Genomic DNA, 23,323 nt, shown 5'->3' with positions numbered 1-23,323 from the left:
ATGCGGTGTCAAGCTCACATCTGGTACAGGTGCCGGGGGTCACACAGTGTATCACTAGACCACTGAATAGAAGTATTCTGTACTAATCCTGTGTCAAGCTCACATCTGGTACAGCTGCAGGGGTCACACAGTGTACTGCTAGACCACTGAATAGAAGTATTCTGTACTAATGCTATGTCAAGCTCACATCTGGTACAGCTCCAGGGGTCACACAGTATCACTAGACCACTGAATAGAAGTATTCTGTACTAATGCTATGTCAAGCTCACATCTGGTACAGCTCCAGGGGTCACACAGTATCACTAGACCACTGAATAGAAGTATTCTGTACTAATGCTATGTCAAGCTCACATATGGTACAGCTGCAGGAGTCACACAGTGTATCACTAGACCACTGAATAGAAGTAGTCTGTACTAATTCTATGGCAAGCTCACATCTGGTACAGCTGCAGGGGTCACACAGTATTACTAGACCACTGAATAGAAGTAGTCTGTACTAATTCTATGTCAAGCTCACATATGGTACAGCTGCAGGGGTCACACAGTATCACTAGACCACTGAATAGAAGTAGTCTGTACTAATTCTATGTCAAGCTCACATCTGGTACAGCTGCAGGGGTCACACAGTATCACTAGACCACTGAATAGAAGTAGTCTGTACTAATGCGGTGTCAAGCTCACATCTGGTACAGGTGCCGGGGGTCACACAGTGTATCACTAGACCACTGAATAGAAGTATTCTGTACTAATCCTGTGTCAAGCTCACATCTGGTACAGCTGCAGGGGTCACACAGTGTACTGCTAGACCACTGAATAGAAGTATTCTGTACTAATGCTATGTCAAGCTCACATATGGTACAGCTGCAGGGGTCACACAGTATCACTAGACCACTGAATAGAAGTATTCTGTACTAATGCTATGTCAAGCACACATCTGGTACAGCTGCAGGGGTCACACAGTGTATTACTAGACCACTGAATAGAAGTATTCTGTACTAATTCTATGTCAAGCTCACATCTGGTACAGCTGCAGGGGTCACACAGTGTATCACTAGACCACTGAATAGAAGTATTCTGTACTAATTCTATGTCAAGCTCACATCTGGTACAGCTGCAGGGGTCACACAGTGTATTACTAGACCACTGAATAGAAGTATTCTGTACTAATTCTATGTCAAGCTCACATCTGGTACAGCTGCAGGGGTCACACAGTATCACTAGACCACTGAATAAAAGTATTCTGCACTAATGCAGTGTCAAGCTCATATCTGGTACAGCTGCAGGAGGTCACACAGTATTACTAGACCACTAAATAGAAGTATTCTGTACTGTCAAGCTCACATCTGGTACAGCTGCAGGGGGTCACACAGTATCACTAGACCACTGAATAAAAGTATTCTGCACTAATGCTGTGTCAAGCTCATATCTGGTACAGCTGCAGCGGGTCACACAGTATTACTAGACCACTGAATAGAAGTATTCTGCACTAATGCGGTGTCAAGCTCACATCTGGTACAGCTGCAGGGGGTCAAACAGTATCACTAGACCACTGAATAGAAGTATTCTGTACTAATTCTATGTCAAGCTCACATCTGGTACAGCTGCAGGGGTCACACAGTGTATTACTAGACCACTGAATAGAAGTATTCTGTACTAATGCAGTGTCAAGCTCACATCTGGTACAGCTGCAGGGGGTCACACAGTGTATTACTAGACCACTGAATAGACTTATTCTGTACTAATGCTGTGTCAAGCTCACATCTGGTACAGCTGCAGGGGTCACACAGTATCGCTAGACAACTGAATAGAAATATTCTGTACTAATGCGGTGTCAAGCTCACATCTGGTACAGCTGCAGGGGGTCACACAGTATCGCTAGACCACTGAATAGAAGTAGTCTGTACTAATGCTGTGTCAAGCTCACATCTGCTACAGCTGCAGGGGGTCACACAATATTACTAGACCACTGAATAGAAGTATTCTGTACTAATGCTGTGTCAAGCTCACATCTGGTACAGCTTAAGGGGGTCACACAGTATTACTAGACCACTGAATAGAAGTATTCTGCACTAATTCTGTGTCAAGCTCACATCTGGTACAGCTGCAGGGGGTCACACAGTATCGCTAGACAACTGAATAGAAGTATTCTGTACTAATTCTGTGTCAAGCTCACATCTGGTACAGCTGCAGGGGGTCACACAGTATTACTAGACCACTGAATAGAAGTATTCTGTACTAATGCGGTGTCAAGCTCACATCTGCTACAGCTGCAGGGGGTCACACAGTATCACTAGACCACTGAATAGAAGTATTCTGTACTAATTCTGTGTCAAGCTCACATCTGGTACAGCTGCAGGGGGTCACACAGTATCGCTAGACCACTGAATAGAAGTATTCTGCACTAATTCTGTGTCAAGCTCACATCTGGTACAGCTGCAGGGGGTCACACAGTATCGCTAGACAACTGAATAGAAGTATTCTGTACAAATTCTGTGTCAAGCTCACATCTGGTACAGCTGCAGGGGGTCACACAGTATTACTAGACCACTGAATAGAAGTATTCTGTACTAATGCGGTGTCAAGCTCACATCTGCTACAGCTGCAGAGGGTCACACAGTGTATCACTAGACCACTGAATAGAAGTATTCTGTACTAATTCTGTGTCAAGCTCACATCTGGTACAGCTGCAGGGGGTCACACAGTATCGCTAGACCACTGAATAGAAGTATTCTGTACTAATGCGGTGTCAATCTCACATCTGGTACAGCTGCAGGGGGTCACACAGTGTATCACTAGACCACTGAATAGAAGTATTCTGCACTAATTCTATGTCAAGATCACATCTAGTACAGCTGAAGGGGTCACACAGTGTATCACTAGACCACTGAATAGAAGTATTCTGTACTAATTCTGGGTTCATCCATTACTTGTGGGATACCAATACCAAAGCTTTAGGACACGGATGAAGAGAGGGACAAGGCAGGCCCTTAAACGGAAGGCACCACTGCCTGTAAGACCTTTCTCCCAAAAATAGCCTCCGAAGAAGCAAAAGTATCGAATTTGTAGAATTTAGAAAAGGTATGAAGCGAAGACCAAGTCGCCGCCTTACATATCTGTTCAACAGAGGCCTCATTTTTAAAAGCTCTAGTGGAATGAGCTGTAATTCTTTTAGGAGGCTGCTGGCCAGCAGTCTCATAAGCTAAGTGTATTATACTTCTTAGCCAAAAAGATAGAGAAGTTGCCGAAGCCTTTTGGCCTCTCCTCTGTCCAGAGTAGACAACAAACAAAGCAGATGTTTGACGAAAATCCTTCGTAGCTTGTAAATAAAACTTTAAGGAACGAACCACATCAAGATTGTGTAAAAGACGTTCCTTCTTTGAGGAAGGATTAGGACATAATGAAGGAACAACAATCTCCTGATTGATGTTCTTATTAGATACTACCTAAGGAAGAAACCCAGGTTTGGTACGCAAAACTACCTTATCTGCATGGAAAATCAGATAAGGGGAATCACACTGTAAAGCAGATAACTCAAAGTCTTCGAGCCGAGGAGATAGCTACTAGAAACAGAACTTTCCAAGATAAAAGTTTAATATCTATGGAATGCAGAAGTTCAAACGGAACCCCTTGAAGAACCTTAAGAACTAAATTTAAACTCCATGGCGGAGTAACAGGTTTAAACATAGGCTTAATTCTAACTAAAGCCTGACAAAACGCCTGAAAGTCTGGAACCTCAGCCAGACGTTTGTGCAAAAGAATAGACAGAGCAGAGATCTGTCCCTTTAAGGAACTAGCAGACAATCCTTTCTCCAATCCCTCCTGGAGAAAAGATAATATTCTAGGAATCCTGACTTTACTCCATGAGTAACCCTTGGATTCACACCAATGAAGATATTTACACCATATCTTATGATAGATTTTCCTGGTGACAGGCTTTCGAGCCTGAATTAAGGTATCAATGACCGACTCGGAAAAACCACGCTTTGATAGAATCAAGCGTTCAATCTCCAAGCAGTCAGACGCAGAGAAATTAGATTTGGATGTTTGAAAGGACCTTGAAGTAGAAGGTCCTGTCTCAGCGGCAGAGTCCATGGTGGAAAGGATGACATGTCCACCAGATCTGCATACCAAGTCCTGCATGGCCATGCAGGAGCTATCAAAATCACCGAAGCTCTCTCCTGCTTGATCTTGGCAATCAGACGAGGGAGCAGAGGAAACGGTGGAAGCACATAAGCGAGGCTGAAGGACCAGGGCGCTGCTAGAGCATCTATCAGCGCTGCCTTGAGATCCCTGGACCTGTAACAAGGAAGCTTGGCGTTCTGACGAGACGCCATGAGATCCAGTTCTGGTTTGCCCCATAGATGAATCAACTGGACAAATACCTCCGGATGGAGTTCCCACTCCCCCGGAAGAAAAGTCTGCCGACTTAAAAAATCTGCCTCCCAGTTCTCTACTCCTGGGATATGGATAGCTGAGAGATGGCAAGAGTGAACGTCTGCCCATAGAATTATCTTTGAAACCTCCAACATCGCCAGGGGGCTCTTTGTACCCCCCTGATGGTTGATATAGGCTACAGTCGTGATGTTGTCCGACTGAAATCTGATGAACCTGACCGCAGCTAGCTGAGGCCAAGCCTGAAGAGCATTGAATATCGCTCTTAGTTCCAGAATGTTTATCGGAAGGAGGGCTTCCTCCTGAGTCCACGAACCCTGAGCCTTCAGGGAGTTCCAGACTGCGCCCCAGCCCAGAAGGCTGGCATCTGTCGTCACTATAGTCCATTCTGGCCTGCGGAAGCTCATTCCCCTGGACAGATAGACCCGAGATAGCCACCAGAGAAGAGAATCTCTGGTCTCTTGATCCAGATTTAGCAGAGGGGACAAATCTGTGTAATCCCCATTCCACTGATTGAGCATGCAAAGTTGCAGTGGTCTGAGATGTAGGCGGGCAAACGGAACTATGTCCATTGCTGCTACCATTAAGCCGATTACTTCCATACACTGAGCGACTGACGGCTGAGAAGTGGAATAAAGAGCACGGCAGGAAGTTAGAAGCTTTGACAACCTGACCTCTGTCAGAAAAATCTTCATTTCTACTGAATCTATCAGAGTTCCTAGGAAGGAAACTCTTGTGAAAGGGGAGAGAGAACTCTTTTCTTCGTTCACCTTCCACCCGTGAGACCTCAGAAAGGCAAGAACAATGTCCATATGGGACTTAGCGATTTGAAAAGTCGACGCCTGTTTCAGAATGTTGTCTAGGTAAGGGGCCACCGCTATGCCCTGTGGCCTTAGAACCGCCAGTAGGGACCCTAGAACCTTCGTAAAGATTCTTGGTGCCGTGGCTAACCTGAAGGGAAGAGCCACAAACTGGTAATGCCTGTCTAGGAAGGCGAACCTGAGAAACCGATGATGATCTCTGTGTATCGGAATGTGGAGATAAGCATCCTTTAAGTCCACGGTAGTCATATATTGACCCTCCTGGATCAAAGGTAGGATGGTTCGAATAGTCTCCATCTTGAAGGATGGGACCCTGAGAAATTTGTTTAGGATCTTGAGATCCAAGATTGGTCTGAAAGTTCCCTCTTTTTTTGGGAACTATAAACAGATTTGAATAGAATCCCTGCCCCTGTTCCTCACTTGGAACTGGGTGGATCACTCCCATAACCAGAAGGTCTTGAACACAATGTAAGAATGCCTCTCTCTTTATCTGGTTTGCAGATAATTGTGAGAGATGAAATCTCCCTTTTGGAGATGAGGCTTTGAAATCCAGAAGATATCCCTGGGAAACAATCTCCAGAGCCCAGGGATCCTGGACGTCTCTTGCCCAAGCCTGGGCGAAGAGAGAAAGTCTGTCCCCAACTAGATCCGGTCCCGGATCGGGGGCTACTCCTTCATGCTGTCTTGGAGGCAGCAGCAGGTTTTTTGGCCTGCTTTCCCTTGCTCCAAGCCTGGTTAGGTCTCCAGACTGGCTTGGAATGGGCAGAATTTCCTTCTTGTTTTGTAGTAGAGGAAGTTGAAGCTGCACCACTCTTGAAGTTCCGAAAGGAACGAAAATTAGTCTGTTTGGTCCTTAATTTGTTGGACCTATCCTGGGGAAGGGCGTGGCCTTTCCCTCCAGTAATATCAGAAATGATCTCCTTCAGTCCAGGCCCGAGTAGGGTCTGCCCCTTGAAGGGAATGTTGAGAAGCTTAGACTTTGAAGTAACGTCAGCTGACCAGGATTTAAGCCATAGCGCCCTACACGCCTGAATGGCAAAACCTGAATTCTTAGCCGCTAGCTTAGTTAAATGAAAAACGGCGTCAGAAATTAATTGGCTAACTTAAGAGCTTTAAGCCTGTCTAGGATATCATCCAACGGGGTCTCCACCTGAAGAGTCTCTTCAAGAGACTCGAACCAGAAAGCCGCTGCAGCAGTGACTGGGGCAATGTATGCAAGAGGCTGGACAATAAAACCTTGTTGTATAAAGATTTTCTTAAGTAAACCCTCTAATTTTTTATCCATTGGATCTAGGAAAGCACAACTGTCCTCGACGGGGATAGTTGTACGCTTAGCTAGGGTAGAGACTGCTCCCTCCACCTTAGGGACCGTCTGCCACGAGTCCCGTGTAGCGATATCTATGGGAAACATCCTTTTAAACGCAGGAGGGGGAGAGAACGGTACACCTGGTCTATCCCATTCCTTCGTAATAATTTCTGAAAACCTCTTAGGGATTGGAAAAACATCAGTGTAAACAGGCACTGCAAAGTATTTGTCCATTTTACACAATTTCTCTGGGACTACAATGGTGTCACAGTCATCCAGAGTTGCTAAAACCTCCTTGAGCAACAAGCGGAGGTGTTCAAGCTTAAATTTAAATGCTGTCATTTCAGAGTCAGACTGGAGTAACGCCTTCCCTGAATCAGAAATGTCACCCACAGATAGAAGCTCTCCTGCTTCGGCTTCTGTACATTGTGAGGGTATATCAGACATAGCTACTAAAGCGTCAGAAAGCTCTGTATTTGTTCTAGCCCCAGAGCTGTCTCGCTTTCCTTGTAACCCTGGCAGTTTGGACAATACCTCTGTGAGGGTATGATTCATAACTGCTGCCATGTCTTGTAAGGTAAACGCATTGGACGCGCCAGATGTACTTGGCGTCACTTGCGCGGGAGATATAGGTTCTGACACATTGGGAGAGCTAGGTGGTTTAACCTACCCTTTTGTCAGTCTGAGAAACCTCTGGTGATAAATCCTTAAAACCCATAATATGGTCTTTATAACTTATAGAAAGGTCAGTGCATTTGGCACACATTCTAAGAGGGGGTTCCACAATGGCTTCTAAACATAATGAACAAGGAGTTTCCTCTATGTCAGACATGTTTAACAGACTAGTAATGAGACCAGCAAGCTTGGAAAACACTTTAATAAATGTGAAAAAGCAATTAAATAAAAACGGTACTGTGCCTTTAAGAGAAAAAAACTACCTCAAACTGCAAAACAGTGATAAAAAGTAGTAAACTCTCCGAAATTTTTACAGTGTGTATAAGAGACTAAAGCAGCATTGCACCCAATTGCAAATGGATGATTAACCCCTTAGGCCCCAAAACGGAAAAAACTTTAAAAAACAGTCAAACACACTGCCACAGCTCTGCTGTGGCCCTACCTGCCCTTAAACACAATTTTTTGCTGGAAAAACACCCTCTATAGTGGTCCTAGATGCCAGAGGACTCCTTTAGGGAAGCTGTATGTCTCAGTCTGAAGATTAACTGCGCATAAAGTGCGCAAAAATAGGCCCCTCCCACCATGCACTGAAAGTCAGGGGGCCTTTTTTAGGAGTGATCTAACAAGCCATGTGGAAAACTAGGCCCCAAAATAAAGATTTATCACCCTCAGAGAAAAAACGTTTTTACTCTAAAACATGCAAACGTTTTTACACTAAGTAATATGAGTATTAACATAAATATTACCCTTTTTTGCAAGCATGATCCCAGTTGCTGTTAAATCACTGTATCAGGCTTACCTCAAATATACCAGGCACTGTCAGCATATTCTAGACCTTATCATCTCTCTAGAAAAAAATATACTGAACATACCTCAAAGCAGGCAATCTGCAGACCGTCCCCCCAACTGAAGTTTTCTTTCCATACTCTTTAGTTATGTGTGAGAACAGCAATGGACCTTAGTTACAAACCGCTAAGATCATCAAACCTCCAGGCAGAATTCTTCTTCCAATTTCTGCCTGAGAGTAAAAACAGTACAACGCCGGTACCGTTTAAAAATAAACTTTTGATTGAAGGTAAAAAAACTACACTAATTCACCACATCTCTCTTGATACTTCCTTTCTTGTCGAGAGCTGCAAGAGAATGACTGGGGGTGGCAGTTAGGGGAGGAGCTATATAGACAGCTCTGCTGTGGGTGTCCTCTTGCAGCTTCCAGTTGGGAAGGAGAATATCCCACAAGTAATGGATGAACCCGTGGACTGGATACACCTTTACAAGAGAAATATGCTTTTTACATTGTAAAGCCCTTTCAGTACAAAAGTTACACAATGTTAGAGGGGATTGCACAATAGCTTCTAAACACATAGAACAATGAGAAACCTCAATGTCAGACATGTTGAACAGACTAGTAATACCACAAAAGTCGTTTAAACACTTATTTATAGCATAAAATAAACATTAGAAAAAAACGTGTACTGTGCCTTTAAAAAAAGAAAAAGTGAACAATTTTTCCAAAATGCACAAAAAACATCAAAATATTCCCAAATTTAACTTAATATTGTTGGTTAATCCAAAAATTACTGCACCCAGAAGCAGGGGCAGAAATAAGGCTTTAGAAGTACTTATATCAACATGTAGTCAAAAGATTAGATAAAAATACCCTCTACACCTCACAACAGCTCTGCTGTGGCGCCTACCTGCCCCCAGGATACTTTGAATCAATTTTCCAACCCTTCAGACCAGCTACACTGTCCAGGAGCCACCGAGCTACTGTTTGCTGCTGCTAATCCTGAAGAAAGTGCGCCAAAATAGGCTCCGCCCCTTAAGGTCAAAAGTTGAAGTAGGCCCAAAAAACACCGCATAGAAATGCAGTTTTGCACTAAAGTAAAAATACACACACAATATAACCCTCAAGCCAATAAGTTTTAAGTGCCAAAAAAAAACCAACAACCCCATAAAACATCATTTTTTTATATTGTCTCCCATGTCACATAATGCCCAAATATCAACTAATGATAAATATAATATAGGGACTCCAGTAAAACCCCTCTTATTAAAATAGGTTTTACTGCTTACCCCATTCCCATACAGGGAAATAATGCCAGCCAGTTCTGATACACCAAGTCACCTCAGAAAAAAAGGCTGCACACACCTTAATGCTGCTTGTAGCATGAAACCAGTCTCCACACTGAAGATGTCTCATGGTTACCTTCAGAAGTCCTGTGGGAACCAGCGTGGATCTTAGTTACAAATGCTAAGATCATCAAACCTCAGGGCAGAAATCTTCTTCCATATCCCCCTGAGGAAAATAGTACTCACCGGTACCATTTAAAATAAAAAACTTCTTGATTGAAGAAACTAAAACTAACACCTCACTTTACCTTCTTCCTAGTATAACACAGGCAAAGAGAATGACTGAGGGTTGAGGGGAAGGGGAGGGGCTATATATACAGCTCTGCTGTGGTGCTCTTTGCCACTTCCTGTTAGCAGGAGGTTAATATCCCACAAGTAAGGATGAAATCCGTGGACTCGTCATATATTTGTAAAAGAAAAGCAAATAGCATAGCCCTCTGAGCATAAAGAAGGCAAGGAGCATATAGGAAGTGGGGTAAAATAAAATTTATTTTTTTGGCGCCTGATAAAATTACTTTCTCCAACGGTGTGTCCGGTCCACGGCGTCATCCTTACTTGTGGGATATTCTCTTCCCCAACAGGAAATGGCAAAGAGCCCAGCAAAGCTGGTCACATGATCCCTCCTAGGCTCCGCCTTCCCCAGTCATTCGACCGACGTAAAGGAGGAATATGCATAGGAGAAATCATATGATACCGTGGTGACTGTAGTTAGAGAAAATAATTCATCAGACCTGATTAAAAAACCAGGGCGGGCCGTGGACCGGACACACCGTTGGAGAAAGTAATTTATCAGGTAAGCATAAATTCTGTTTTCTCCAACATAGGTGTGTCCGGTCCACGGCGTCATCCTTACTTGTGGGAACCAATACCAAAGCTTTAGGACACGGATGATGGGAGGGAGCAAATCAGGTCACCTAGATGGAAGGCACCACGGCTTGCAAAACCTTTCTCCCAAAAACAGCCTCCGAAGAAGCAAAAGTATCAAATTTGTAAAATTTAGTAAAAGTGTGCAGTGAAGACCAAGTCGCTGCCTTACATATCTGATCAACAGAAGCCTCGTTCTTGAAGGCCCATGTGGAAGCCACAGCCCTAGTGGAGTGAGCTGTGATTCTTTCAGGAGGCTGCCGTCCGGCAGTCTCATAAGCCAATCGGATGATGCTTTTAAGCCAAAAAGAGAGAGAGGTAGAAGTTGCTTTTTGACCTCTCCTTTTACCAGAATAAACAACAAACAAGGAAGATGTTTGTCTGAAATCCTTTGTAGCCTCGAAATAGAATTTTAGAGCACGAACTACATCCAAATTGTGCAACAAACGTTCCTTCTTTGAAACTGGATTCGGACACAAAGAAGGCACAACTATCTCCTGGTTAATATTTTTGTTAGAAACAACTTTCGGAAGAAAACCAGGTTTAGTACGCAAAACCACCTTATCTGCATGGAACACCAGATAAGGAGGAGAACACTGCAGAGCAGATAACTCTGAAACTCTTCTAGCAGAAGAAATTGCAACCAAAAACAAAACTTTCCAAGATAATAACTTAATATCTACGGAATGTAAGGGTTCAAACGGAACCCCTTGAAGAACTGAAAGAACTAAATTGAGACTCCAAGGAGGAGTCAAAGGTTTGTAAACAGGCTTGATTCTAACCAGAGCCTGAACAAAAGCTTGAACATCTGGCACAGTCGCCAGCTTTTTGTGAAGTAAAACAGATAAAGCAGAAATCTGTCCCTTCAAAGAACTTGCAGATAATCCTTTCTCCAAACCCTCTTGTAGAAAGGATAGAATCTTAGGAATTTTTATCTTGTTCCATGGGAATCCTTTAGATTCGCACCAACAGATATATTTTTTCCATACTTTATGGTAAATTTTTCTAGTTACAGGCTTTCTAGCCTGAATAAGAGTATCAATGACAGAATCTGAGAACCCACGCTTTGATAAAATCAAGCGTTCAATCTCCAAGCAGTCAGTTGGAGTGAGGCCAGATTCGGATGTTCGAACGGACCTTGAACAAGAAGGTCCCGTCTCAAAGGTAGCTTCCATGGTGGAGCCGATGACATATTCACCAGGTCTGCATACCAAGTTCTGCGTGGCCACGCAGGAGCTATCAAGATCACCGAAGCCCTCTCCTGATTGATCCTGGCTACCAGCCTGGGAATGAGAGGAAACGGTGGGAATACATAAGCTAGGTTGAAGGTCCAGGGCGCTACTAGTGCATCTACTAGAGTCGCCTTGGGATCCCTGGATCTGGACCCGTAGCAAGGAACCTTGAAGTTCTGACGAGACGCCATCAGATCCATGTCTGGAATGCCCCATAATTGAGTTATTTGGGCAAAGATTTCCGGATGGAGTTCCCACTCCCCCGGATGAAATGTCTGACGACTCAGAAAATCCGCTTCCCAATTTTCCACTCCTGGGATGTGGATTGCAGACAAGTGGCAGGAGAGAATCTCCGCCCATTGAATTACTTTGGTCACTTCTTCCATCGCCAGGGAACTCCTTGTTCCCCCCTGATGGTTGATATATGCAACAGTCGTCATGTTGTCTGATTGAAACCTTATGAATTTGGCCTTTGCTAGTTGAGGCCAAGCCTTGAGAGCATTGAATATCGCTCTCAGTTCCAGAATGTTTATCGGGAGAAGAGATTCTTCCCGAGACCATAGACCCTGAGCTTTCAGGGGTTCCCAGACCGCGCCCCAGCCCACCAGACTGGCGTCGGTCGTGACAATGACCCACTCTGGTCTGCGGAAGCTCATCCCTTGTTACAGGTTGTCCAGGGTCAGCCACCAACGGAGTGAATCTCTGGTCCTCTGATCTACTTGGAGTCTGTATAATCCCCATTCCACTGTCTGAGCATGCACAGTTGTAATGGTCTTAGATGAATTTGCGCAAAAGGAACTATGTCCATTGCCGCAACCATCAAACCTATTACTTCCATGCACTGCGCTATGGAAGGAAGAAGAACAGAATGAAGTACTTGACAAGAGCTTAGAAGTTTTGATTTTCTGGCCTCTGTCAGAAAAATCTTCATTTCTAAGGAGTCTATTATTGTTCCCAAGAAGGGAACTCTTGTTGACGGGAATAGAGAACTTTTTTCAACGTTCACTTTCCACCCGTGAGATCTGAGAAAGGCTAGGACAATGTCCGTATGAGCCTTTGCTTGTGGCAGAGACGACGCTTGAATCAGTATGTCGTCCAAGTAAGGTACTACTGCAATGCCCCTTGGCCTTAGCACCGCTAGAAGGGACCCTAGTACCTTTGTGAAAATTCTTGGAGCAGTGGCTAATCCGAATGGAAGTGCCACAAACTGGTAATGCTTGTCCAGAAAGGCGAACCTTAGGAACCAATGATGTTCCTTGTGGATAGGAATATGTAGATACGCATCCTTTAAATCCACCGTGGTCATGAATTGACCTTCCTGGATGGTAGGAAGAATTGTCCGAATGGTTTCCATTTTGAACGATGGAACCCTGAGAAATTTGTTTAGGATCTTGAGATCCAAAATTGGCCTGAATGTTCCCTCTTTTTTGGGAACTATGAACAGATTGGAGTAAAACCCCATCCCTTGTTCTCCTAATGGAACAGGATGAATCACTCCCATTTTTAACAGGTCTTCTACACAATGTAAGAATGCCTGTCTTTTTATTTGGTCTGAAGACAATTGAGACCTGTGGAACCTTCCCCTTGGGGGTAGTTCCTTGAATTCCAGGAGATAACCTTGAGAAACTATTTCTAGCGCCCAAGGATCCTGAACATCTCTTGCCCAAGCCTGAGCGAAGAGAGAGAGTCTGCCCCCCACCAGATCCGGTCCCGGATCGGGGGCCAACATCTCATGCTGTCTTAGTAGCGGTAGCAGGCTTCTTGGCCTGCTTACCTTTGTTCCAGCCTTGCATCGGTCTCCAGGCTGGCTTGGTTTGAGAAGAATTACCCTCTTGCTTAGAGGATGTAGAATTTGAGGCTGGTCCGTTTCTGCGAAAGGGACGAAAATTTGTTTTATTTTTAGCCTTAAAAGACCTATCCTGAGGAAGGGCGTGGCCCTTTCCCCCAGTGATGTCTGAAATAATCTCTTTCAAGTCAGGGCCAAACAGCGTTTTCCCCTTGAAAGGGATGTTAAGCAATTTGTTCTTGGAGGACACATCCGCTGACCAAGACTTTAGCCAAAGCGCTCTGCGCGCCACAATAGCAAAACCTGAATTTTTCGCCGCTAATCTAGCTAATTGCAAAGTGGCGTCTAAGGTAAAAGAGTTAGCCAATTTAAGTGCTTGAACTCTGTCCATAACCTCCTCATAAGAAGATGCTTTATTGAGCGACTTTTCTAGTTCTTCGAACCAGAAACACGCTGCTGTAGTGACAGGAACAATGCATGAAATTGGTTGTAGAAGGTAACCTTGCTGAACAAACATCTTTTTAAGCAAACCCTCTAATTTTTTATCCATAGGATCTTTGAAAGCACAACTATCTTCTATAGGGATAGTGGTGCGTTTGTTTAGAGTAGAAACCGCCCCCTCGACCTTGGGGACTGTCTGCCATAAGTCCTTCCTGGAGTCGACCATAGGAAATAATTTCTTAAATATAGGGGGAGGGTCAAAAGGTATGCCGGGCCTTTCCCATTCTTTATTTACAATGTCCGCCACCCGCTTGGGTATAGGAAAAGCTTCGGGGGGCACCGGGACCTCTAGGGACTTGTCCATCTTACATAATTTCTCTGGAATGACCAAATTGTCACAATCATCCAGAGTAGATAACACCTCCTTAAGCAGAGCGCGGAGATGTTCCAATTTAAATTTGAATGTAATAACGTCAGGTTCAGCTTGTTGAGAAATTTTTCCTGAATCTGAAATTTCTCCCTCAGACAAAACCTCCCTGGCCCCTTCAGACTGGTGTAAGGGCATGTCAGAACCATTATCATCAGCGTCCTCATGCTCTTCAGTATCTAAAACAGAGCAGTCGCGCTTTCGCTGATAAGTGGGCATTTTGGCTAAAATGTTTTTAATAGAATTATCCATTACAGCCGTTAATTGTTGCATAGTAAGGAGGATTGGCGCACTAGATGAACTAGGGACCTCCTGAGTGGGCAAGACTGGTGTAGACATAGAAGGAGATGATGCAGTACCATGCTTACTCCCCTCACTTAAGGAATCATTTTGGGCAACATTATTATCAGTGGCATCATTGTCCCTACTTTGTTTGTCACATTCATCACATATATTTAAATGGAGAGGAACCTTGGCTTCCGAACATACAGAACATCGTCTATCTGATGGTTCAGACATGTTAATAGGCATAAACTTGATAACAAAGCACAAAAAACGTTTTAAAATAAAACCGTTACTGTCACTTTAAATTTTAAACTGAACACACTTTATTACTGAATATGTGAGAAAGTATGAAGGAATTGTTCAAAATTCACCAAAATTTCACCACAGTGTCTTAAAGCCTTAAAAGTATTGCACACCAAATTTGAAAGCTTTAACTCTTAAAATAACCGGAGCCGTTTTTTACATTTAACCCCTATACAGTCCCTGGTATCTGCTTTGCTGAGACCCAACCAAGCCCAGAGGGGAATACGATACCAAATGACGCCTTCAATAAGCTTTTTCAGTGGATCTGAGCTCCTCACACATGCATCTGCATGCCTTGCTTCTCAAAAACAACTGCGCATTAGTGGCGCGAAAATGAGGCTCTGCCTATGACTAGAAAAGGCCCCCAGTGAAAAAGGTGTCCAATACAGTGCCTGCCGTTTTTTTTAACACAATTCCCAAGATTAAAATAACTCTTCAAAGTTATAAACCATTAAATATGTTTATAAAGTAATCGTTTTAGCCCAGAAAAATGTCTACCAGTCTTTAAAGCCCTTGTGAAGCCCTTTATTCTTATATTTAAAACTAAGAAAATGGCTTACCGGATCCCATAGGGAAAATGACAGCTTCCAGCATTACCAAGTCTTGTTAGAAATGTGTCATACCTCAAGCAGCAAAGTCTGCCCACTGTTTCCCCCAACTGAAGATACTTCATCTCAACAGTCCTGTGTGGAAACAGCCATCGATTTTAGTAACGGTTGCTAAAATCATCTTCCTCATACAAACAGAAATCTTCATCTCTTTTCTGTTTCAGAGTAAATAGTACATACCAGCACTATTTTAAAATAACAAACTCTTGATTGAAGAATAAAACTACATTTAAACACCAAAAAACTCTAAGCCATCTCCGTGGAGATGTTGCCTGTGCAACGGCAAAGAGAATGACTGGGGAAGGCGGAGCCTAGGAGGGATCATGTGACCAGCTTTGCTGGGCTCTTTGCCATTTCCTGTTGGGGAAGAGAATATCCCACAAGTAAGGATGACGCCGTGGACCGGACACACCTATGTTGGAGAAAGGAAGTTTAGAAATTTTTAGTTTGCGCATGCTCACCTTTTTTTCCGGCAGTATTGTGTTTGGAGCGCGCATTAGTGCGCTCTTGTTTTGGATACCGGTATCGAAGTGCATGCGCAGTAGACTGTGACAACAATTCATGCATGCGCATTGGAAAGGGAATTTGTGCACGAGCATTAGACATATAGAGTGGCCCCACACGCTCTATACATATGTCTAATGCTCGGGCACGAAGTCCCTTTCCAATGCGCATGCGCAAATCATCGTGTCACAGTCACATTACAGAAATTGAGGAAGTAGAGGGTGGAAGGAGTTCGCCCAGTAACGGTAGTAAAAAATATATAGATTAAAAGTCTAATTTTGAAAAAAAAAAATATTAAAAAAAGTTAGCGACCATATTGTTGTTAGTATTTTGTTCTGATGGATGAATTCTGGAACTATTAACTTTACTTTCACTTTAAATAATGATACATACTTACCGAAAGACACTCATCCACATATAGGAGATAGCCAAACCAGTACTGAAAACTATCAGCAGAGGTAATGGTATATAAGAGTATATCGTCAATCTGAAAAGGGAGGTAGGAGATAAATCCCTACGACCGATAACAGAGAACCCATGAAAAGATTTCCCATGAGTGAAACCATAAAAATCAACAGGCGATACTCTCTTCACATCCCTCTGACAAACACTGTACTCTGAGAGGAACTGGGCTTCAGAATGCTTAGAAGCGCTTATCATAGAAGAAAACGTAGAAATCTAGCACAAACTTACTTCACCACCTCCATAGGAGGCAAAGTTTGTAAAACTGAATTGTGGGTGTGGTGAGGGGTGTATTTATAGGCATTTTAAGTTTTGGGAAACTTTGCCCCACCTCGTAGGAATGTATATCCCATACGTCACTAGCTCATGGACTCTTGCTAATTACATGAAAGAAAGAACATAATCCAGCACTTGGCTGGACCCACGGATACACATTAGTTAATCTAAAATACATTTATCACTTATATTATTACTGTTAGAGTTCGCGAGGAACGTATCAATCCTACATCAATGCTTTTTAGATATGAAGTTTAACTATGAAAATACTTTATCTGGGTTAATCAGTTACAATAGTGAAGATATTCAAAATTAAAGTTAAAATCTTATGCTCTATTCAGTTAATGGATTATTCGGATATTATTATTCAGGTACAGGAGGACATTTAAAAAAAACCTTTCCAATTCTTTTTTATAATGAAATATGCTTTGTTCTCTATGTGTCCTTTGTTGAAAAGTAAACCTATGTAGGCTCAAGTATATTTCTATGGCATCATTTCTAGCAACAACGTGTAACATTGCTACACACATACACGGTGGAGGTTGGAGACATTAAACATCCCTATAACATTGTGCTCAGGGGACACTATACCTGTGTGGCACTTGAGCAATGTGACAGTGACGTGTAATCTACTGCACCTAACAAGGCTTTCTGTAAATAGGGAATAAGTGCAGGAAGACAGATTGTTTATTATCGGTTCCGCTCCCATATAGCTTAGCTCTTCAATATACATAAGGCAAGTAATATGGTTTAACCTATACACCGATTCCCTTTAATGACTACTGACCTGGCAGCATCCAGGAACGGTTTGTACGCAATCACTGTCCATTCCTCTTTGATCGCAGAATAACGAGGCTCACGGGAAGTTTCTGTGGCAGAATCTAAATCCACAAGGTAATGGCACTTTCCGATATCCACCTGTGTAGGAAACGAGGGAGAACTTCTTAGGTTCAAAGTTTATTAAACATAAAAAATAAATAATCAGATAACTTCTGTGTACAGTAAACTGACATCAGCACCAGACTGTCATTAGGCTGTTTACTGTATCTTTATTACTCACTGATCTAATGTATTTATTGTCATTCACATGTCTGTGCTCTCGACGAGTCACAATTGTGTAATGTCCAGAGACACCTTGTTACTTATACACAGTAATACCAGTGACACCTTGTTACTTATACACAGTAATACCAGTGACACCTTGTTACTTATACACAATAATACCAGTGACACCTTGTTACTTATACACAGTAATACTAGTGACACCTTGTTACTTATACACAATAATACCAGTGACACCTTGTTACTTATACACAATAATACCAGTGACACCTTGTTACTTATACACAGTAATACTAGTGACACCTTGTTACTTATACACAGTAACACCAGTGACACATTGTTACTTATACACAGTAATACCAGTGACACCTTGTTACTTATACACAGTAATACTAGTGACACCTTGTTACTTATACACAGTAATACCAGTGACACCTTGTTACTTATACACAGTAATACTAGTGACACCTTGTTACTTATACACAGTAATACCAGTGACACCTTGTTACTTATACACAGTAATACCAGTGACACCTTGTTACTTATACACAGTAATACTAGTGACACCTTGTTACTTATACACAGTAATACTAGTGACACCTTGTTACTTATACACAGTAATACCAGTGACACCTTGTTACTTATACACAGTAATACCAGTGACACCTTGTTACTTATACACAGTAATACCAGTGACACCTTGTTACTTATACACAGTAATACCAGTGACACCTTGTTACTTATACACAGTAATACCAGTGACACCTTGTTACTTATACACAGTAATACCAGTGACACCTTGTTACTTATACACAGTAATACTAGTGACACCTTGTTACTTATACACAATAATACCAGTGACACCTTGTTACTTATACACAGTAATACCCGTGACACCTTGTTACTTATACACAGTAATACCAGTGACACCTTGTTACTTATACACAATAATACCAGTGACACCTTGTTACTTATACACAGTAATACTAGTGACACCTTGTTACTTATACAGAGTAATACCAGTGACACCTTGTTACTTATACACAGTAATACCAGTGACACCTTGTTACTTATACACAGTAATACTAGTGACACCTTGTTACTTATACAGAGTAATACCAGTGACACCTTGTTACTTATACAGAGTAATACCAGTGACACCTTGTTACTTATACATAGTAATACCAGTGACACCTTGTTACTTATACACAGTAATACCAGTGACACCTTGTTACTTATACACAGTAATACTAGTGACACCTTGTTACTTATACAGAGTAATACCAGAGACACCTTGTTACTTATACACAGTAATACTAGTGACACCTTGCTACTTATACACAGTAATACCAGTGACACCTTGTTACTTATACACAGTAATACTAGTGACACCTTGTTACTTATACAGAGTAATACCAGTGACACCTTGTTACTTATACACAATAATACCAGTGACACCTTGTGTTACTTATACATAATAATACCAGTGACACCTTGTTACTTATACACAATAATACCAGTGACACCTTGTTACTTATACACAGTAATACCAGTGACACCTTGCTACTTATACACAGTAATACCAGTGACACCTTGTTACTTATACACAATAATACCAGTGACACCTTGTTACTTATACACAGTAATACCAGTGACACCTTGCTACTTATACACAGTAATACCAGTGACACCTTGTTACTTATACACAGTAATACCAGTGACACCTTGCTACTTATACACAGTAATACCAGTGACACCTTGTTACTTATACACAATAATACCAGTGACACCTTGCTACTTATACACAATAATACCAGTGACACCTTGCTACTTATACACAGTAATACCAGTGACACCTTGTTACTTATACACAGTAACACCAGTGACACCTTGTTACTTATACACAGTAATACCAGTGACACCTTGCTACTTATACACAGTAATACCAGTGACACCTTGTTACTTATACAGAGTAATACCAGTGACACCTTGTTACTTATACACAGTAATACCAGTGACACCTTGTTACTTATACACAATAATACCAGTGACACCTTGTTACTTATACACAGTAATACCAGTGACACCTTGTTACTTATACACAGTAATACCAGTGACAACTTGTTACTTATACACAGTAATACCAGTGACACCTTGCTACTTATACACAGTAATACCAGTGACACCTTGTTACTTATACACAGTAATACTAGTGACACCTTGTTACTTATACACAGTAATACCAGTGACACCTTGCTACTTATACACAGTAATACCAGTGACACCTTGTTACTTATACACAATAATACCAGTGACACCTTGTTACTTATACACAATAATACCAGTGACACCTTGTGTTACTTATACATAATAATACCAGTGACACCTTGTTACTTATACACAGTAATACCAGTGACACCTTGCTACTTATACACAGTAACACCAGTGACACCTTGTTACTTATACACAGTAATACCAGTGACACCTTGTTACTTATACACAGTAATACCAGTGACACCTTGTTACTTATACACAGTAATACCAGTGACACCTTGTTACTTATACACAGTAATACCAGTGACAGATTGTTACTTATACACAGTAATACCCGTGACACCTTGCTACTTATACACAGTAATACCAGTGACACCTTGTTACTTATACACAATAATACCAGTGACACCTTGTTACTTATACACAGTAATACCAGTGACACCTTGTTACTTATACACAGTAATACCAGTGACACCTTGTTACTTATACACAGTAATACCAGTGACACCTTGTTACTTATACACAATAATACCAGTGACACCTTGTTACTTATACACAATAATACCAGTGACACCTTGTTACTTATACACAGTAATACCAGTGACACCTTGTTACTTATACACAGTAACACCAGTGACACATTGTTACTTATACACAGTAATACCAGTGACACATTGTTACTTATACACAGTAATACCAGTGACACCTTGCTACTTATACACAGTAACACCAGTGACACATTGTTACTTATACACAGTAATACCAGTGACACATTGTTACTTATACACAATAATACCAGTGACACATTGTTACTTATACACAGTAATACCAGTGACACCTTGTTACTTATACACAATAATACCAGTGACACATTGTTACTTATACACAGTAATACCAGTGACACCTTGCTACTTATACACAGTAACACCAGTGACACATTGTTACTTATACACAGTAATACCAGTGACACATTGTTACTTATACACAGTAATACCAGTGACACCTTGTTACTTATACACAGTAATACTAGTGACACCTTGTTACTTATACACAATAATACCAGTGACACCTTGTTACTTATACACAGTAATACCAGTGACACCTTGTTACTTATACACAGTAATACCAGTGACACCTTGTTACTTATACACAATAATACCAGTGACACCTTGTTACTTATACACAGTAATACCAGTGACACCTTGTTACTTATACACAGAATAAACGCACTATTCTATGCGGCAAGCATTTCTCCCTCCTCTGGACAGGCAGTATTTACTGGACAAGTTTTCACAAACACAGATGTCAAAGCTCATTCTTTCATCATCCGTCAGCGTTCAGCTTGAAACTGAGCCTGAGATTCGTCCAGACAAATTATTTGTTGATTTTGTTATGAAGGATAAAAAAGCCCGATATTGACAGCAAAATGTCCCTGCTCTAATTGCCAAGAATAAAAATGTGCATCTTAAAGTAAAGGTTGTGGTGAGGAACATAAAATACGTCAGTCACATGGGGATGCACATACAATTAATTGTCTCTCTCCTTTTCTCGCTCTTTCTGAGGCTTCCTACTAAGTATGTGCAAAAGAGCCAGTATATAAGTATAGGCATTTTGTGATTGGCTGATGGCTGTCACATGATACAGGGGAAATTTAATTATTTTTTAAATTTGCCAGAAAATATTCTACGGCTCATTTCAAATTAAAGAGTGCTATTGTTTTGTCTGTGCACTTAGTATTTGTCAGTTGTTCAATTTTACTGTATTCAGTGGTCTTTTAAGTCATTAAAGGGACATTGTACACTAGATTTGTCTTTGCATACATGTTTTGTAGATTTATAAAGCCCATCTGGGGTGTTTTTTGTTTTAATAAAAATGTATATAGTTTTGCTTATTTTTAAATAACATTGTGCTGATTTTCGAACTCCTAACCAAGCCCCAAAGTTTTAAATGTATACGGATTATACAAACATTAGCAATGTGAAGTCTTTATACATGTGACTGTTCATGTGCAGGGAGGGTCTGCTTTCAGTCTCTCCCAGTGGGTGTCCCAGCCTAACCTCATCAACAGTGCTAAACTGGGAGCTTCTAAGTAAGTTTTTAAACAGTTTTATACTGGATTTTTATATCAGTATCTGTGCATCTTATTCTATATAGTAGTGTCTATTGCATGCAGTTAAATGAAAATTGGTGTATACTGTCCCTTTAATCTATTTAGCCAGTAGAGGACAGAACGATCACTATCCTTATAAGAGCAAGTGATAACAATTAGAAGGGGGATCTTTGTGGCATTGATGGCGATAGGTCCAATTGCTGTGCTTGTATAAGGGTTTGTATTATTGAGTTTGAGGAGGAGTTACAGATTCCCTGGAGTTGGGCATTTAGTGTGGATGTTTAAGTGGTTTTTAGCTTTATTGTATTGATTGATATTGGTTTGAGTATTTTGAAAGTACTTCCGGACTATTTTCTGTCTAAAGGTTTAGCAGATCTTCATGGATCCCAGAGACTTGTTCATGCCAGCACTTTAGGAAATACTTATACAGGTGGCCCTCGGTTTACAACGGTTCAATTTACACCGTTTCAGAATAACAACCTTTTTTCCAGTCATGTGACTGCTATTGAAAAGCATTGAGAAGCAGTGCATTTATTAAAATAGCCAGTAGGTGGAGCTGTCCGCTTGTGTTGCAACAAAGCCAAGCAAGCTGAAATTAATCAGTTTAACCAGACCTGAGCTATTGAGCAGATTTCAAAGGAACAAGATCTTCCTGTCTATAAATCAGTCCAGATTGGAATGCATAGAAAGAACTGTTTGCAGAAAAATGCAAGTGAAGTCTGTGTTGCTTGATTATTTCATTAGGTTTATAATGCTGTTTAGCAAATGTTTTTGTTCATTTAAATTAGTTTAATTATATATTCTGTGTTATGTGATTATTTTATTAGGTTTATAATGCTGTTTAGCATTTAAAGTCTTCATTTTAAAGCTTTAAAAATAAATGTATTAGGTGTTACTTATGACAATTTTGAGAGGGGCCTGGAACCTAACTCCCTCACTTCCCACTGACTTACATTATAAACCGGGTTTCAATTTACAATGGTTTCGATTTACAACCATTCCTTCTGGAACCTATCCCGGCGTAAACTGAGGGCTACCTGTATTAATTTGCTGAAATCCATAGCACCTCAAACCTCTACAAAAACAGAACTCTGCTGCTTGAGTTTAAGATTCTCATAATTCTTGAGGGAAAGGGTTAAACGCTGTCAAAAGTTGAAACCTCCTGAAAAATCCCGATCTGTAACATTTTCGCAGCAGATCAAAGCCAAAAAGTGCAGGTTATTATTACTTGCTCTCTCCTTCCGCATTGATCCAATCTGCGCTGTGTCTCTAATAGTCTCTCTCACAATAGAACTGACGAGCTTTTCATAGCAGCGGCCCGTGCTGATTTCCCTGAATGTGCTGCTGATGGCAGCATGCGGA

At 41.5% G+C, this 23,323-nt stretch overlaps 1 protein-coding gene across 2 annotated transcripts in view; it reads right to left on the bottom strand.

Annotated features, from left to right (window-relative positions):
* The window catches only part of ALG9 (ALG9 alpha-1,2-mannosyltransferase), a gene marked incomplete at its 5' end in the record, with an annotated part of 288,641 nt that overhangs the window by 51,438 nt on the left and 213,880 nt on the right, over positions 1-23,323 (bottom strand). For both annotated transcript variants that reach the window (XM_053690107.1, XM_053690108.1), the window contains 1 exon segment: positions 17,303-17,433. In XM_053690107.1, coding sequence (XP_053546082.1) covers positions 17,303-17,433 — 131 coding nt within the window.

This window comes from Bombina bombina, chromosome 8 (assembly GCF_027579735.1).
Source record: "Bombina bombina isolate aBomBom1 chromosome 8, aBomBom1.pri, whole genome shotgun sequence".
NCBI lineage: Eukaryota > Metazoa > Chordata > Amphibia > Anura > Bombinatoridae > Bombina > Bombina bombina.
The sequence above is the reverse complement of the archived record's forward strand: the minus strand, read 5'-3'. Positions and strand labels throughout refer to the sequence as shown.